This window comes from Cupressus sempervirens, chromosome 1 (assembly GCF_028749045.1).
Source record: "Cupressus sempervirens isolate cs-2001-9-10 chromosome 1, ASM2874904v1, whole genome shotgun sequence".
In the NCBI taxonomy this organism is placed as follows: Eukaryota; Viridiplantae; Streptophyta; class Pinopsida; order Cupressales; family Cupressaceae; genus Cupressus; species Cupressus sempervirens.
This window is the reverse complement of record NC_143118.1, coordinates 83,021,825-83,041,754: the sequence shown is the minus strand read 5'-3', so window position 1 is coordinate 83,041,754 and position 19,930 is coordinate 83,021,825. Positions and strand designations below refer to the sequence as shown.

The 19,930-nt window shown below is 35.4% G+C and overlaps 1 protein-coding gene and 1 long non-coding RNA gene across 3 annotated transcripts in view; both read left to right on the top strand.

The window, feature by feature from the left end:
• LOC149576337 (ubiquitin carboxyl-terminal hydrolase 4-like) overlaps positions 1-16,436 on the top strand; it is a 28,397-nt gene extending 11,961 nt beyond the window's left edge. The window contains exons 3-6 of one of the 2 annotated variants that reach the window (XM_089816898.1): positions 14,605-14,703; positions 14,841-15,029; positions 15,140-15,321; positions 15,498-16,436. In XM_089816898.1, the coding sequence (XP_089673024.1) occupies positions 14,605-14,703; positions 14,841-15,029; positions 15,140-15,321; positions 15,498-15,906 (879 nt within the window). In that variant the 3' untranslated portion in view covers positions 15,907-16,436. Of the gene's footprint in view, positions 1-14,550; positions 14,704-14,840; positions 15,030-15,139; positions 15,322-15,497 lie in introns of both variants that reach the window. The other variant, XM_089816892.1, reaches the window with a different exon arrangement.
• On the top strand, positions 143-959 carry LOC149576338 (uncharacterized). Its single transcript, XR_016361445.1, has 2 exons — positions 143-370; positions 607-959. It is a non-coding gene; the product is annotated as an uncharacterized LOC149576338 (long non-coding RNA).
• Positions 16,437-19,930: the final 3,494 nt, after the last annotated feature.

Here is a 19,930-nt window from a genome sequence, read left to right as displayed (position 1 = left end):
TGTATAATACCTATTTTACCACACATAATGTTTCTTCCATCCGTGGAAGCTGGTAAAACAAACAAAATGTTAATTTTGAAGGTTGTAAAAATTCTCACCATGCTAATTTAGAAGGCTAAAAAAATTACATATCTTCTGTGTCGTTTTTTGGGATTTGCATAGAATTCTGAGAGGAAGTTGCATGGACATGGATACATGTGAGGATGCAGTATTGCACATGGACACCCATACTGCCATTTTACAATACCATTGATATGGATATGGCGAGATACGACGTTCATAAGAATTACATACCCATAAATATAACCATAGATGGACTACTGGCAGAGTACTCTGCGAGTTGCAAAAACTGGCCGAGTTTTCTGGCTTGGTGAGTTTTAATGACTTTTACTGGCACCAAAAACTTGCAGAATTATTGGCAAGAACTTGTCAAGTACTTGCTGAATTTTTGTTATAAACTCAGTTGTAGTTTTATAACAGCAGTTGAAGGCAAAAAATGGCCCAAATCAATTTCATTTCTCATTTCTTCACTTGTTTTTTTGCGGAGAAGTGAAAAATCTTCCAAATGCTTGCAAATTGATTTTGATCGAAGCGCATTTGCAGCAGGTTTGGAGCGGAGTTTTTGAAGAGGATGACATCAATGATTTGAAGAGGCAGGCTATGGAGGAAGGCGTGGATTTGGTTTCTATGTTGGATGACATTGAGTTGAATTGAATTAGTAGTCGCTGCTAGTACCAGGAGAAGCTAGAGGTAGAGTTATATCTAGGATTGAGGACAAGCCACAAACTGAGTTAGACATACTGAGCAAGAAGGCAATCATGGCCAGTGCAGACTTATAAGATTAGACCCTATAGTTCCACCTCTCCCTTAGTTTTTATTAGAACTGAGAAGAGGAAGATGTAATCGGAATGATGTATTTACTTTTAGTTTTACATAAAAAATTAACTATTTTGCTTCCAGCCATGAGTCTTCCTCAAGAGAATTCGATTTTGTACCCACTTTATGTTTAAATATATCTAGACTAAGCTTGTTTGTTTTGTGCTCTCATTTATTGACTAATTTAACAATAACACTTCTAAATCCAACTAATTCTTAAATAATTAAAGGGAAATATTTATTAATGTAAATTTAAAATATGCATACAAACATAAATAAAGAGAAGTACTTTAAATTAAAAACACACTTTTGACAAATGATTTTTTTATTTGATTGGTAGAAGGCTGAAGACAAACTGCCAAGGAATATTTAAAACTGACAAGGAATATTTAATACATAATGATTAATTTAAAATGAAATATAAATTATGATAAAAATAACAATATGAAAAATTGTAATATATATTAAAAATATGTATTATAAACTTGTAAGCCATAATTTTGACAAAAAAAAAAAAAATGTTGATTAAGAAAGAGCAAATACCGTAAACTCTTTGATTGTGACCTAAATTGTGTCTCACATGAAACTATTTGGAAGGTCATTTTCAAAGAGAAAGGTTTGTTGATAGAACATACAGAAAAAGCATAGAAAAATGGTGCACGTGGTAGATAAGTGCCAGGAAAATAGTGCAGATGGTAATAAATGGCCAGAAAAACCCTAGGAAAACCATGGAACAAAATCATGCTAGAAAAATGGTGCAAAAAATTTATGCAGGAATCTTTTTTTCAGGAAAATCACTCATGGAACAATTGCTGTACAAATTATTTGTTTTTAAGTATACTTATTACTAAAGAAACCTAGTTTTTCCCCACAAATGTGTGATTCTACTGAAAATTTCCTGAAGATTCACACTGCAGTTTTTTCAAGAAACAAGATCTTAATGAATCCACATGGCTAAATGGGTATGAATTTTTACAATTTGAGAAGTACAATATCCAAGCTGTATTGGTGCCATACTGTACCCATGTTAGTACAGTGGTACACATCAGTGGGTGGTGGTGTTTCTTGTGGAGAAACTTTGCAGTGGAGAGGATGAAACAGAGGCACTTAAGATTCCAAATCAGATTTCCCTCATTGAATCGTGCAATAATGATGGGAGAATGTATGAAAGGAAATGCAAAATGCAGCTATATCAGTTCCACATGCAATACCTTGAATAATTCTGTTGCCTAGATATACTTCAAGAAAAAAGTTGTGCTATGGTTTTGAGACAGGTCTCTTTTAGGGGGGTTAAGAATTGGTTCCAAAGATGAAGTCCATTTGGGAAAGTTCAACTTGTTTTTAGACATAATGCTTTTGATCAAGGGAGAAGCATAGGACAAAAGTGTTATTAGAATATTATTATTTCTTTAATGGTTGGTTATGTAATTTATTGTAGATAAGATTGTTTCTTAAGCTTCTTATAAGAAACTTTCTATTTTTGCTTCTTGTAAATTCTTTATAATGATCTCTTGATCATTTGTTGATAGAATAAATTTTTTACTAATTACTTTGCATAATATGGTATTAGAGCCTTGGCTATTTTTTCTTTTTGAAAATTTATAATTTCCTTTCCAAACTTATTTATTCAATTTTTTTGAAGTAACTGTGTATTCCTTGCGGAAGTACAAATCTGACTAGTGTTAATTTGATCACCATTATTTCTGCAAATCCCGTGCATGGTTTGTGGTCTGGTCGTGGTTTTTGTTGCAGATGTTTTTCATGCATTTTACAACACGATCTGCACTCATTTTCATGGCTTTGAACATTAACCATTTTTTCTGTAAATCGATGTTGCTGTAGTTGTATTAAATAGAGGAAAAATGAAAGCTTCTTATATAGATATACAAAGACGATGTTTCTAAAAGAAACAATCATGAACGAAAGACGAAATTAGAAACTATCTAATAAACTAAAGACTAACTAAGATGACCATTAAAGAAACATTATAATATTCTAATACTCTCCCTTAATGGTCATTGTCTAACAATTGTAATTTGGTCACAAATTCAAAAAAATATTTTGTTGTTGTTGAGACCTGCTCTAGATCTGCAAAATATTAATGACCAAGAAGCCAAAATTCATCAATAAAAGAAAGCGAAGGGTGTGCCATTCTTCAAAATGCTTTGCAAATGAGACAAGAGCCTGCCATTGCGATGAGTCTACCACATACCCTCCCAGAATCAGCAAAACATCTGATCATCAATCATCACAAAACATCCAACCTGATGTTGGATAATGAAGCTGCTCTTCCCTAGAGACAAAGATAAACACTAAGAACAACTAGCACGATGTTGAGGAAAAATTGACAAAACCTCCAAACTTTGCAAACAAGCATGATGCTCCAAAACGGACTGCAAAAAGACGTGATTTTTAGGAGAAAAATTGAAAAACCGAAACAATTTTTGAGATGAAAAATCGATCAAAACCCAACATGATTTTTGAGGTGAAAAATCAGTCAAAACCAAATTACAAAGCTTTATTTTTGAGGAAAAAATGGTAAAACTCAACAGATAATTTTTGAGGAAAAAATTATAAACCCACCAAGGAATCCCACACAATTTTGTGAATTACAAAATCAGAAATTTTTAAGGGAAAAATTATAGAAACCCATAAGAAATTTTTTAAAGGAAAAAATTATGAAAAAACCCATCAGAATTTTTTAAGGGCGGAAAAACACAGACTTTGCATGGTTAACCAATACATGCAAGCACATGTAACAAACATGAAAGTACATGCAACCCTAAGAATCAGAGACTTTTGCTATAACCAAGAAATCACAAGACCAAAACCCTTAACAAGGTTTGCAATTTCCAGCAAAATTCCTCGAAGATGAACCACAAAAGTTTCATAAAATACCTCCAACGTTTTTTATTTCTAAAAATTGAAAAGCAAATTTCTGGAAAAAATTCCACATCAAAAGAGGCTCGAATTTTCGTTAAAAAATTCATCAAATTCTATGAAATCTCATAACTTGCTTTGATATATGGTAAAATGATGATGTTGTAGTTGTTTTAAACAAAGGAGATAAAAGCTCCTTGTATAGATATACAAAGACGATGTTTCTAAAAGAAACAATTGCGAACTAAAGATGAAAATAGAAACTACCTAATAAACTAAAGACTAACTACGATGACCATTAAAGGAACATTATAATATTCTAATATTACTTGTAGCCACCTATTGTTCTTTTGCAACTTGCTATGTTTGGAGCCCATTTTAGGGTCTTTTTTCTTGCAAATAGTTGTCATTTATGGCCTGAATCATGACACATTTTGGGGGATGTTTCACTCATTTTTGAAGATTTATTGTGCTTTGCTCACGTCTGAAACATTTAAGCTCCATCAATGATTTTCGATCTTCCATAAGGTTGTATTTGTTAAAAATGATGGTCATTGTTTCATTTTTGAAGCTCATCTACAATTTTTGATGTTTTTTTTCAAGCGGTTAGTGTTTCTCTCAAAACTCTCAGATCCTTTGTCATTTTGAAAAACTAATTGTAGATTCATGATGGGTTTTTCAAGATCTCAACTAGGTCGTCAACATATTTTTTGGGTACCTCGGTTCTTGTGCCCCGTATATTGTACTACTCAAAATTTCATTCTAATTTCAAATTCTTTTTGGGTTTTTTGAAAGCTCTTCTTAGGCTTTGTTAGATTTTTCAAGGTCAACTAGATTTTTTCTCCTCAAAATCCATGCTAGTTGTACTTCATAATTTTTTTGGAGTCTGTACATGCATTTTTCTTTGTTTTCTACATTGTAATTCATGTTTTAGAATTTGTGCTATCACCTCTCCTCTTTTTCTAATTTTCTGTGCATTGGGAAACATACAAGATGATGCCATTGACCAACTTAACGTTGGAAGGCAATTAGAGATTCAACAACAAAAAATAAAACACCTGGAAGAAGCACATGTTGATAATCCTCGAATATCTCTGTCTTGATACAACTGTTTTGGGCACAAAGACTCATCGTATCACAATCCAAGTAGACTAAGACATGTTTGATGATTGAAATTGAGAAGTTGTCATGCTTCTCAATCTCTCTGTTGCAGTTGTTTAGTTGCCTAAGATTCCTTATGGCAAGTGTTGAGAATGGAAGAGATTGTTGACACTTGGGGAGATTGTTGAGACGACAGACATGTTGTATTGATGACAAGTTTTGTTATTGATGTCAATATATGTGCTATGGTTGCAGACACTCAGATTTTGTTTGGTGCAGGCTATTGATCAGTTTAGTACGGATAATGATTGACAATCTTGGGTATCTAGGCATGATTTGTTTTTGCAGGATGAGTGTAGGCATTATATCTATGGTTGCAATATCTTAATTGTTGTTTTGGATGAGTTGCAATTGCTTTAGTGAAGACTGGATGGAGACCAGTGGGCAGAGTATTATGCCAGAGGCAGTTATAGTATTTTGGATATAACTTGTTGGCGAGCTAGACTTAATGTTTGCGAGCGTAGAAGATGATAGAAGATTTTGTTGTGCACATGTGTTTGGACTTGTGGATCATTTGGTTAATGTTGGAATGGTTGTTGATATGTAACATGCGACATGTTATATTGGCAGCCGATTGGATGGTGTAGCATGTTGATCTTCATTGGCAAGAGTTAATTATAGATTTTAGCTTGTGGGTTAATATTTGAAATGGTTGTTTAATTGCTTAAGAAGGTGTGTATGCCTTAGTATGGTCTTATGCATTTAATTGTCCATTAGGAAAGTCCTAATAGGCCGACCTCATCGCTTGTTTATAATTGGTATAAAGGAAAGTAATTTCCTCCATTTGTTATTCATGGAATGAATGGTAAATGATGAAATGATTATGTATGGAAGCCTTGATGCTGGAATATCAGAGCATAGCTAAAAGATCGTCAAATGCTTTGAGAAGAGGTATGAGTGGAATCTATCAGTCCAAATGGACTTCAAAGGAATTGTTATCCATAAATGTGGTTTAATCTTTCATCCTTTAGGCAATATGCTCGAGTAGTGAGCTTTTTGTTCTCATCAACTCCTAATAGGGCTGCGAGCCTTTTGTTTTTGGTATATGTAGTTAACAAGAATTTTACAATGTATTAGATCAATGTTGAATCTGTTCTATTGAATGGAGAATTGATAAAGAAAGTATACATTGAGCAACTTGATATCTTCCTATGACATATTAGGAAAATATGGCATGCAAATTGAAGAAAGCATTGAATGGATTGAAGCAAGCTCCAAGAGCTTGCTATGCAAGGTTAGACAAGTATTTATTGAATTTAGGTTTCAAGAATGGTAGTGCAGACAATAACTTATACTTGAAAATTAATCTTGAAGGTATTTTGATCAATTGAGGTTTTTGTTGATGACATTATTTTGGGTGGAAATGATGAAATGAGCAATAAATTTTCTGATGAAATGAAAGGTGAAACTGAGATGTCTATGATAGGTGAAATGAAATATTTTCTTGGTTTGCAAATAACTCAAAATGTGGATGGTATATTTATATCTCAAACAAAGTATCTCAAGGATTTGTTGTTAAAGTTTGGAATGAAAAATTGTACAGTTGGAACTCCTATGGTGACTGGATGTGAGTTGAGTTCTATTGATGATGCACCTAGAACTTTTCAGAGAAGGTATAGATCTATGATTGGAGGATTACAATATCTATCTCCCACTAGACCAGATATAGAAAATACAATTGGACTTGTTACAAGATTTCAAGCAAAATCTAAGGAAATATTATTTAGCAGTTGTGAAGAGAATTTTTAGATACTTGAAAGGAATAATAGAATATGGTCTATGGTATGATAGATCTAATGATTTTACCATGTATGTTTATACTGATGCTGATTAGACAAGAAACATTGATGATAGGAAAAACACAAGTGGAGTAACATTCTTCCTAGGTAGGAGATTGGTTTCATGGCTAAGCAAGAAGCAAAAGATTGTATATCTCAGTCTACTACAGATGCAAAGTATGTTGTTGTTGCAATTAATTTCACCCTGTTGATTTTTAGATGAAACAAATGTTGAAGGACATTAGTATATCCTTCAATGACCCTATTATTATGCACTGAGATAATACAAGTACTATAAACATATCAAAGAATCTTGTTTTACATTCAAAGACTAAGCACATATCTATAAAATATCATTCTTTGAGAGAGAAAATTGTAGAGAGGAAAGTAAGATTGGAACATGTAAGCACAAAGAAACAACTTGTAGATATTTTCACCAAGCCTTTGCTTAAAGACACCTTTGAGTATCTCAGAGGTATGCTTGGGGTGATGGCTTGCCGTGTGAAGATTAATTGATGCAGATATGCATTAGTCTATTATAGATCAAAGCACATTCAGACACCTGGACATGATGCTTGGTACCACTTCTAAGAGGGAGTGGTTGCATTGAGCAAAGCTAAATCTGAGAGCTAGCTCATTTGATCAGTTTTGGTTAATAGTGTTTGTTGGCACTTGATTTGTCTTTTTGGTTGTAGATTGGCTTGATCTGATTGGATGTATTGACATTATTATGGCACCCTTTGCCATATGTCAAAAGGGGAGTGATTCATATGAAAAACCTTCATCTAGGACAGTATGTCTATATGAAAAGTTGGGAAGCTGTATATGTTGAGGATATTTAGAAAGTTGTATTCAAAAGACTTTTTGGATTGATGATTTTTCACCATATGTTGCCACCAATGCCAAAGGGCGAGATTGTTGAGAATGGAAGAGATTTTTGACATTTGGGGAGATTGTTGAAATGGCATGTCAAAGGGGGGAGTGATTCATATGAAAAACCTTCATTTGGGACGGTATGTCTATATGAAAAGCTGGGAAGCTGTATATGTTGAGGATATTTAGAAAGTTTTATTCAAAAGACTTTTTGGATTGATGATTTTTCACCATATGTTGCCATCAATGCCGAAGGGGGAGATTGTTGAGAATGGAAGAGATTTTTGACATTTGGGGAGATTGTTGAAATGACAAACATGTTGCATTGATGAAAAGTTTTGTCATTAATGTCAACATATGTTTTGTGGTTGCACAAAGACTAAGATTCTGTATGCTGTAGACTATTGATCATTTCAGTGCAGAGAATGATTGGTAGTTCTGAGTATGTGAGCATGATTTTGTGTTGTAGGTTAAGTGTAGAAATAATGTTTATAGTCATAGTATCTTATGCGTTGATTTGGAGTTGCAATTGTTTTGGTGAAGACTAGTTGCAAACCAGTGGACATGGAATTATGCCAAAGGCAGTTGTATTTTGGATATAAATTGTTGGCGAGCCAGACTTAATGTTTGCAAAATAGAAGATGATAGAAAACTCTGTTGTGCGTGTACGTTTGGATTTGTGGATCATTTGGTTAATGCTGAAATGGTCGCTGATGTCAATACGTTATACTGGCAGCTGATTGGATGGTTTAGTGTGTTAATTTTTATAGACAAGAGTTAATTATGGATTCTAGCATGTGGATTAGTATTTATAGTGGTGTATATTTCCTTAAGAAGGCATGTATGCCTTAGTGTGGTCCTATGTATTTAATTGTGCATTGGGGAAGTCCTTACTGGCTGACCTAATTGCTTGTTTGTTTTTGGTATAAAGGAAAGTAATTTGCTTCATTTGCAATGCATGGAGCAAAGGAAAGTAATTTCCTTCATTTGCAATGCATGGAGCAAATGGTATATGGAGGAATGATTATGCATGGTAGCCTTGATGCTAGAATATCAAAGCAAAGTTGAAAGATAGGTAGATGCTTTGAGAAGAGGTATGAGTGGAATCTATTATTCCTAGTATACTTAAAAGGAATTGTAAAGGCAAGTGTGTTTTTGTTCAGTCAATTCAAGCTTATTGGATTTGTTATCTAGGAAGGTGGTTACACCTTTCATCCTTTAGGCAGTGTGCTCAGGCAATGAGTTATAAGAAGTCTACATGGCACAACCTCATGGTTTCAAGGTTGTTGGCAAAGACAACCAAGTATGTTGAATCAAGAAAGCACTCTGTGGACTCAAACATGCTCCTTGAGTGTGGTACATCAAAATTGATTAGTACTTGGTTGCTGATGATTTTCAGTGCTGCCCTTCTGACAATAATTTGTATATCAAATGCTCTGATGATGATATTCTCTTCCTTGTTGTCTATTTGGATGACTTGATCATTATTGGTAGTTTACCACATTTGATTACAGATATCAAACAAGATCTATGCAAGAATTTTGATATGATTCATTTCTCAAAGTATGCTAGGAACTTGCTTGACAGGTTCGTATGCATGATTGTAAATGTGCTTCTGCACCTATGGAGAAAGGATTGGAGTTGTCAGCCAAGTCTGCTTTTCTTGTTGATGAAACTACTTTAGGCAACAAGTGGGTAGTCTCATCTATCTCACTACACTAGACCTGAATATCAGATTTTCAGTGAGCTATATTTTATGCATTACAACAGCCTCCAAGGCTGATCATTAGGTATCAACGAAGTGTGTGTTGCGTTGTGTGAAGGATACCCCTGATAATGGACTTCTTTACACTAGGAGTCATGATTCCAGACTTTGTGGGTTCATAGATTCCGATTGGACAGGTTCAGTTAATGATAAGACATCAACTTTTAGATGTGTTTAGTTTAGGATTTGTTGCACTCTGTTGTTTAGGAAGCTTGTGAGGTAGTTTGGCTATGCAGATGCTTGCAAATAGGTAGAAGCGAAGTAACAAGAATCGGAATCGTATCGGAATCGGCACGACCGAATCGAATTGTGAATCGGGGGTGAATTGCCGGTGAATCGGTGATGAATCGGCAAATTTGAAAAAACCCTTTAAATGTATAGATTTTAACAATTTAAGACTTATTTCATGCACCTTTTATTGAATATAACTTAAACACACTATAACATCATCAAATAGAAGTTGAAACTTAACATATATAAACATGGAAGTTTGTGTTTACCACATGGGGTAAAGAGTTTTTATAAGACAGCTTCACATCCAACACCTACTCCAAGTGCTTCAAAGCATATCACCCCTCTCGAAAGGCTTGCTCTGTTGTTCTCTCCACCACAGACACTCCATGCCTGCAACAGCTTCAGGTCTCATCAACTAGTCAGACTTCCCATGACTAATAACCGCAGCGACTGGGGGTCTAGGGGGCAATGCCCCCAGCGGGGTCGAGGGGCAGCGCCCTCGCGGGGTCTTGGGGTAGCACCCCAGGCGCGCTCCCTGTCGCGATACAGGGCGGGGTCGAGGGGTAGCGCATCCCCCCCTTGGGGATGCATTTCTTTCCCTTCCCTTGGGCATCATCCGTTATGCATTCTAAACATTTTTTATTTGTTGTCGTTTTTTTTTTTAAATTTATTTTATAACCTATGGTTCTTCTTTTCTCTTCTCCTCTCTTCTAGTCATGGTTAACAATTAGAAGGCCCTTTAGGCTTATAACAAAGAGGAAAGGTAAAAAAGAAAGCAAAAAACATAAGTGATTTTTTTATTATTTCCAACTAAACATGCTTGCTGTTGCCAGCCGATTTTTGGCGATTTCTAATGGCGATTCAGGCGATTTTTTGAGTGAATCGCCGATACATGCGATTCAGGCGATTCACCCGATGAAATCGGCGATCACGATTTCCGACACCGAAAAAATCGGCGTGCATGAATCTGATTGTTGAATCGGCAATTCACGCAATTTCAACGCGATTCTCGTTACTCTGGGTAGAAGTCTCAAGCAGTCTTGACTCTCTTGCATTGTGTGAAGGATACCCCTGATAATGGACACTAAGAGTCATGATTCTAGACTTCGTGGGTTCACAGATTCAGATTGGGCAGGTTCCACTAACGATAAGACATCAACTTTTAGATATGTGTTCAGTTCGGGATTTGTTGCACTTTATTGTTTAGGCAGCTTGTGAAGTAGTTTGGCTATGCAGATGCTTGCAAATAGGTAGAAGTCTCAAACAGTCTTGACTCCCTTGCTGTTTGATAATCAAGGAGTTCTCAAATGTGTCAAGAATTCGGTCTTCCATGAAAGAACCAAATATGTGGATGTTCATTGTCATTACGTTCAACTGTTGTTTGAAGACAAATCTGTTCACTTGCAGTATGTTCCAATAAGGGATAAGATTGCAGACATTCTTACCAAGCCTCTTGGTCCAAATGAGTTAGTTAAATTCAAGGGACAACTTGGTTTTGTGCATAGATTGACCATTAGGGGAGGGTATTAGAATAATTTATTGTAGATAAGTTTGTTACTTAAGCTTCTTATTGGAAACTTTCTAATTTTTTCTCTCCTTGAAACTTCTATTTAATGATCTCTCGATCATTTGCTAATATAATCATTTTTTGGACCAATTATTTTGCGTAATAAGTGTTTGGTGGAAGTGTCATAGGGAAAGCCCCTATGTAAGATAAGAATTGTTCCCGAAGATGAAGTCCACTTCGGGAAGCTCAATTTTTCTCTTAGACATAATGCTTATGATCTAGGGAGAAGTAGAGAACAAAAGATTTTTGTGGAAGTGTTGCAAGGAAAACCCTTATGTAAATAAAAAGGGCTTCTTGGTTCACTTGTCTAATGAACCAAACAGAGACCTTAGTTTCACCTAAATATTGGGTTTCAAATGGAAACTCTGATAGCAAAATTGAAGAAATCTTATTATCATTGGGCAATGTTGATATGAAAAATTGTCAAATGATATTGATTGGATTTTTTTGCATTTTGTGGCTTGCTTGTTATAGATTAAAAAAGATTGGATAGGTTATTCAGGCCTATAAAACTTTATGAACTCCTAAAAAGAATGGGATGAACTGTGCTTGGATTTCCAACATTAGTGAAAGGCACTAGCTCGTAGATCAAGAAATGTTCTTAATTATTTTTGACCCAAGAAGCTTCTAGATCTTGGAAGTTCCAACTTGGGTTAGTCTCAACAATCGTTAGGAAGAGAATTGAGAGCATTTAATATTGAAGGAGAGATTGGTATAAATCATCAACAATGACTTAGTAGTATATGCTAGAATTTGCTCACATTCTCCCAAAATATATCTTGCTAGATATAGGTTTGGGCAAATGGAGCGAGTCAATTAGAAATGGAATTCTATCCTTGCATTTGTAGACTTATCAGATTAAAATTCCATATCTGTTCCAGTTGTAAGCACAACTCTCTGAGATGGGTAGAGGGGTAGAAAGAGAAATGGGAAATTGGATCCATGTCACAACAAAGGAAAATAATGCGCAGTCTCTCTAGGTGAGGCTGGAAACTCCTGCTCCCCCATCCCCATTTCAAGTAAAAAAGATAGCATTTTGGGCTATCCTGGTTTGATGGGTCCACTCCCTTTTCAGCTCTGAAAGTAGCAATTGATAAGCCTTGTATTCTTGTTTGTAGTCCTCCATGTGATAGTTTTGACTTTGATCATTATTGTGAATGTAAAACTGAGATTGAGGGTGGAACAACCAACTAGGGAAGGAATGCAGACAGGCTGGTTCCCTCGTAACATTCTCTTTTCTCAATCCAAAACAGATAAGTTAGACCAAGTGATCGTTTGACAAGGAAAGGAAGGACAAAAGTAGAGGAACCAACCATGGAGGAGATTATGGTAGGATTTTAAGTGATCTTAAATGTTGAGAAACAAAAAGAAAAAGTGAGTGGGAAGGGTCCTCAGTAGCCACGTGAAGATCCTTTCATGAAATGTCAGGTGTGTGTGTTTAGATACTCAATCAAGTGTCAACTACATGTGCGAAACCTGGATATTCTCCATTCACAAGGAGCCTTGTTAAGCATTGAAGAAGCTGCAAAACTAACCAAAAAATGGTTTATATGGAAGGGGATATTTACCACAGGAAATGGAGTTTTAGGGGTCTAGCTGTCCTTTGGTCTGACAGAACTACAAATCTATCTACAAATCAAGGTTCCAATTAGCAGCTATTTCACTGAGCCTTCATTTCCTCCAGTCTGTTTTTAATCTATTGACATTTATTCCCTAGATGTCCCTCTTCAGAAGAATTTTTTAACCATGGTCATGTCTTCTATCCAGAAACACTTGATAGTTCAAGGGGGAGATTTCAATCTTGTGGTGAATTTAAATTACAAGCATGTAATTATAAGTAAGATTACTCAATATCAATATAATTTCTCCAACTTTGTACAACAGACCTCCCTTGATGAAGTATAGCTAGAAATTGGGACCTTCACATGGACCAATAAGAGAGAAGGTTCCCTTAACATCTTAGAAAGAGTAGGCAGATTTTAACTTTCAGCCAAATGGTTGATTCTAAAAATTATCATTGTAAGTTATATTATTCCAGTGTCTGGTCCAAATCACTTAAGCGTGGCACTAGACACATCATGTCCCAAATCTCCTTTCATTTTCTTAAAATAATGTTAATCATTTACAAATATTCTCTTCCCTTGAGTGTTTGAAACTGAGCAAGCAGGAAGAAAGTAATGAGGAGGCAATCTCACTTCTCTCTGCACTCCTTAGCAGCGAATAACCATCTAGGTTTAAATAGTAGCAAGGCTTTAGAATCCCCAGGTTCTATATGCATGAACAATGAAATGTTGATGGGTCTTATCTTCGAAGATGAGATTGAATTGGCCTTAAATCAATGCACCAACATAAAGCATGCACTGAATGTGAGTAATCCAGAGTCTTTTTCCGAAAGTGTTGGCACAATTTGCGCAAGCAAGTACTGAAGGCATATATCAAGTCACAGAAGTCCAAAAGGATTCAGAAAACACTCAACTGTGCCTTCATCACCCTCATTAAAAAAACTGACATTTGCAGAGCGAAATATTGACTTCAGGCCAATCTTTCTATGTGACACCCTAAGTGAAAATTTCGAAAAAATGATAACATTATTATTGAAAACTGTTCCATCGCCCTGATCTCTGATGCTGTGGTTTTGTACCTGGAGGAATGATTTTGAAAGTTATAAATTATAATAACCACCCATGACTGGTTTTGTACCTGGAGGAATGATTTTGAAAGGTATAATCACCACCCATGAGATCATCCATTCTATCTCTAGTCTCAATACAAGAATACAATCATCAAATCGGATACAAGCAATACTTATGACAAAGGGAACTGGAGATTCATGATGAAGATATTGACATTTTGGACTCACCTAACTTGGAGGTAAGTGATTTATGATTGCACTTCTTTAAATTACGTCATTCTAATTCGTTGTGGACCAGTTGGTTTCTTTGCCTTGCACAAGGAAATCTACCAATGAGATCCTTTGTCTCAATATGATTTCCATGTGAATGGTGGGGGTGTTGGGAGCACATCTCCCAGGCTAATATAGATTGCAGATGGTTTGATAAAGTCATCGAAGGTTTTGAAACCTTCACTCATTTGTAGACAACTATTCTGTATAGGGAGGCAAGTATGAGGGCAGCAAGGCATCAAGTAATCCTTTGTTGAGATCTCGGGGGTTCATTGAAGTTGAAAACCTTAAATTTTGAGAGCATTTATTTGTTGACATAAAGCTGTTGAGTAGGATTTTGTTATTACATTTTGATATGGCATAACCTCGTTGCAGTAATTTATTGAATTTGTCCTTTACTTATGTGAGTACATGATCTCAAGTTTTTTAGTCAACCAAATCTTTCTGATCTAATTTTGTTCCCCTCAAGTTTTCTTTCACATCTGAACCATGCACTTTTTCTACTGTATCCCAGGACCAACAAAATATTTTCTGCATGCTGAAATGTCTCAATTTTTCTTGCATCCAGATTTATTCCCAGAAGAAGAAGACAGGTGTCATTGCACCGAAACGTTTTGTGCAACGGGTGAGGAAACAAAATGAAATTTTCCGAAGTTATATGCACCAGGTATGCTTCACCCATTCATACTATATCTTATTTTTTTCATTTGCTTTCTCATCTTTGCGAAGGAACTGTATTAGGCTGGAACACTGAGGTATACATCAGTCTAATTGCTACTACTTTGTGCTCTAAATTTTCTATAGGATGCACATGAATTCTTGAATTTTCTCTTGAATGAGCTTGTGGACATTTTGGAAAAGGAAGCCAATGCAGCTAAGAAACTTTCTGGAAACATAGCCCAGCCAGACAAGGTTGTAAATGGAAAATTGAATGGAACAGCCAATGGTAACCAACAACAACAGCCTGTTACATGGGTTCATAAAATCTTTCAGGTATTTGACCAGCTAACTTTGAAACTTATTTAGTTCTGTTTTTCATCCAGAAGGTGCTAAGTGTTAGTTTCAGTAGATCTTGAAAGCTGTGTTTACTTTCCTTCTTGCAGGGAACTCTTACAAACGAGACAAGATGTTTATGCTGCGAGACAATTACTGCCAGGGATGAAACTTTTCTGGATCTTAGTCTTGATATTGAACAGAATAGCTCCATTACAAGCTGTTTGCGCAACTTCAGCTCAACTGAAACACTCAATGCCGAGGATAAGTTTTTTTGCGACAAGTGCTGCAGGTATATTTTTTTATATTTTCGCCATTTGTTATCAAATAATGCCTCAAGTACTGTGCATCTCTGCAAAACTGGACAGAACTTTACCTGTTTGTATTCCTTTGCTTCTTTATTTTCTCATTATTGGAACTTCTCATCTGATTCCTGATACAGTATATGTGTTTTGTGCTTCCTTTTAGCCTGCAAGAAGCACAGAAGAGAATGAAAATAAAGATTCCACCGCGTATACTTGTGATCCATTTGAAGCGCTTTAAGTATATAGAACAACTTGGACGATACAAGAAGCTATCCTATCGTGTTGTTTTCCCCATGGAACTAAAGTTATGTAATACAACTGATGATGCCCCAGGTTCAGATGCTGAGTACTCACTGTTTGCAGTTGTGGTTCACGTAGGAAGTGGTCCAAATCATGGACACTATATCAGTCTTGTGAAGAGCCATAATCATTGGCTCTTTTTTGATGATGAAAATGTAGAAATGATAGATGAGTCTATTGTGCAGTCATTCTTTGGCTCAACACAGGAATATTCAAATAACACGGATCATGGATATATTCTGTTCTATGAATGTTCAGCTCAGGTTTCATAAGACATTGCTATTGTTGTACATTGTTACCATCATATATATCTTGGAAGTTAGTGAGAGATGCGTATGGCCAGGTGTATATTTTTTTTACCACAGGCTGCAATATGCAGAAGCTCCAATACAATTCAAATCAAGACCAGCTTTTGCAATTCGCACAGAAGAAATGGTATTATATCAAGAAATTTGTCAAGACTGGTAAAAGCTTTCTGTACGTGTGCATTATTGGGCAATGAAAATGGAAGTGGCTTCTTTCCTTTACATGTTGAAAAGTAGGATTGGTGTAATATTGCATTGTTGGCTTCCAGTTCTTTGTGGTTCGATGAATGGGACTTTGGATGAAAGCTATTCAGCTGCTCGTCGTTTCTAAACGAGTTATGCTTGCAATTGGAATAAAGTTGGACTATAAAGAATGGTATGCTTTGGTTTCCCTACTATGAGTGGATAATGTAATGACAACGAAGATAGAGTGGATATTTTATAATGAATTTCGTATAGGCAATAATGCAGATTATACAACATGATTTCTATTAAAATATTTCTGGGTTTCTAGACGTTACCTACTAATTATGAAAATCCTTGGAAGTAACGGCTCCTATCGATTTATTTTCTCTGTTTGTCCCTCTTTACAGAATCTCATTATTAAAGATACTTATTCCTAGGAATACAAATTATTTTTATCATGTTAGAAGAACAAGGGCGAAACATCTTATTTTTGTCAAACTAGTCTATTTTGTGTGTGTGCCATTTTGTCTGACTGAAAATTGATCTACAAATTAAGTTACAGGGTCAGCGTCCAAAGAGATTCCATGTGGTTTATGTATCTTGAAATTGGGAAATTCATCGTCACATAATTAGACATTTTCAGAGTGTAGCAGAGATGACTTTTTTGTTGGATCATTTTTTTTCAACATACAATGGATAAATGCTTTTACACAACTTACCAATTCCATATGGGTATCTTACCAATTCCATATGGGTATTGAGTGGCTTGTGTTTTGGGTGCGCCACGATTAGTCGCATGGACAATATATTTCCACTCGAGATATTTAAATACCATAATTCCTTTTTGACCCCATCTTAGCAGTCTTAATGACTACAAAAATCCCTTTGATGACATAAATATCACAATTCTTTCCTCTACAATAAGGGTTTCCATATTTTCGAAATGTAGACGTATAAACTAGTAATTTTCCATATTTCCTAAATATAGGCGTATAAACTAGTAATTTAGGGCAAAAAGAACCAAATCTCCCAACTAAGGCATTTTGCTAACCTCTCTTGGCTTTTCCCACATGCAAGACTCTTATCCTTATCAATGTTTGACATCTCTAATGGAAGAAAAGTTGCCCATTTTTTTTTTAAACTTGTTGAAGAAGTGACAATAAACTATTACATATATTTATCTAAATATGATTCATTGGTCATACAACCTATAATATAAAATATAGATGTCATCATGTTTGATGTCTGGTGTTTGATGTTTGAGGTCTCCCATATGACCAATGACTATCCGTGGGAAAGGACCGTTAATTGGTCATATAACATTTACGTCACAACTGCCATCACAAATTAACATCAAAATATTGACGATGGTTGATTTTTTTTAAAATAAAATCAATCTAGTATCAAAGGCATAATGTAGCCTTCTGCCACTCTTGTTGGCCACTAATGTGGTTGTATGTAGGCCACGTGTACTACACTATGTATACAAGAAACTTCCTTTTCCTTTTCCATTTCTTCCTTATCCACTGAAAAAGATCACTATCACATAACATGGTTCATCATTTCCAAATCTGACACTCTCACCATCATAGTGTTCCAAGTGCTCAAATTTAGATTTATCACCAGTCATGTGGTGAGAACAAACACTATCAATAATCCATGTATCATTCTTACGAAAATATGAAATAAGGGTCATCTTATCATTCTCATCATCTGATTCATCTTTAGCAACAATGTATACCATTTCATCTTTTTCGCTACTATTAGAATCTTTAGCAATGCAACAAGATTTCTTACCTTTGTCCTCATACCTTTTGAAATCCTTCTTGCCTTTGTACTTGTCACGGTTCTTTTCTTCTTTGCCTTCTTTGTTTGGACACCTAACAACATTGTGACCAACTTCTTCACAAGAAAAACAGATCAAAGGAATTTTGCTTTTGTACTTTCCTTTGCTTTTGGGAAATGTTCTTGCAAGTAATGCTTTAATGACTTCAAGATCGTCATCATAACCATCTTCCTTGTGACTATCAAACTTCTTTCTTTTAGACTTTGCATCTTTCTTCTTGAGTGATAGCTTGGCTTGGAATGCAAACTCAAGGTTACTGGAGTTAGGAATATAATTATCAAAATTATCTAACTCAAATGTAGTCAACCTTTCCACTAGTCATCCAAGGTTATATCATTCTTAGGATCACATCTCATTTCTTGAATATCAGACACTTTGATTGCATAAATTGGAAGAATGGTTTTGAGTACCTTGCTTACCATTGTTACATCATCAATTTTTCCACCTGAGGCTCTGATTGCAAACACATTGGCTTTGATTTTTTCATTGTACTATTTAATGTTCTAATCTTCTCTCATCTTCATCTGATCAAATTGACCTTTGAGACTCTCTTCTTTAGCTCCCCTCACATTATCATCACCTCCATAGGCAGCTTTCAATTTGATCCACATCTCATAAGCAGTATCACAGTCTTTGACTTCATCAAATTCAACATAGTTGAGAGTTGAAGCAATATCAATCATCATAATGTTATGATTCTTTTTTTTTTTTTTTTTTTTTTTCAATAATCATAATTCCAATATGTACCACATACTTGGTGTCTAGGTACTTTAGGCCTGAATCTCCAATTATTTCCAAATGCAGTCTCATGAGTTCATGCCATGCCTTGAAGTTATCTTTGTTTAGCTTAGGGATCTCCCTTTTGTAAGACATCTTGATCTTTAGCTTAGGTTCTTGAAACCTTCTTTGCAAGCACCAAAAGCTTTGATACCAATTGTTGGAAATGTAAGAATAGTAATTGAGAGGGAAGGGGTAAATTAGTTACCACAAAAACAAATCCCAGATCCCTTTAGATGTCAACACAAAACAAAACCAAACTCTGCTAAAACTGAAATACTGGTGTAACTCGGTTAGCATTGAAAGACTTGGTTAACACAATAGGTTTGATATCAATGACAACATAAAAATTGTTCTAATTGTAGTTTCCAACAATCTCCCTCTTTGGAATTGTTGGCAACACCTCTACTTACCATGAAAATGCAAAAGACATTCTCATGATTTAATAATAAGAGCTCCTTAACAACTCCCTCTATGACTTGATATAGATCTTCATTAATATTCTTAGTTTCATTCTGATTTCATCTCCCACTCACTTACAATTCTTCCTCTATGATGCCATTTATAAAAGTTTCAATGCTAACATCAACTGTATTGGCAACATCATTTTTACTGAATAACACCACCTCTAGTTCTATTCATCTTAATATATGCATCTGAACAGGAAGAAAATGGAATCCTCTTCTCAACCCTAATTTTCAAAAGGAATGATCCAAATTGATTAAGCATAAGAAAGTGTTCAATGCAAAAATGGATCAAGTGATGGAAAATAGGGAGAAAGGAGGTTATATGATCTTCTTATTATAGGGGAGTATGTGCTTAAATTCTGAAATAGATAAAAGATAAATACTAACCTTGAATATGGAAAATGCTATTTTCTAATGTTTGTATGTAATTTCTAAAAAAAATTGCAACTTGTTCTAGACTGTTGAAATGGAGAAAATCCAGAAATATTTTGTCTTTTTGAAGGGAGGTCAACCTTGACCCTATTGGCGGGGCATAATTGTACCTTGAAAAGTCGACCTTGACCTGCACTACTTTGACGAAATTTTTGTTCACGGATATTGCAAGTTTGATGAAAAGGGTATCCAAATCTGCTCTCCAATTCGCTGTTCCACACGTGTATTTGCAAGAAAAATGGTTTGTTTGTTTGTCTGGATGGGGGGGGGGGGGTTGGTTTGC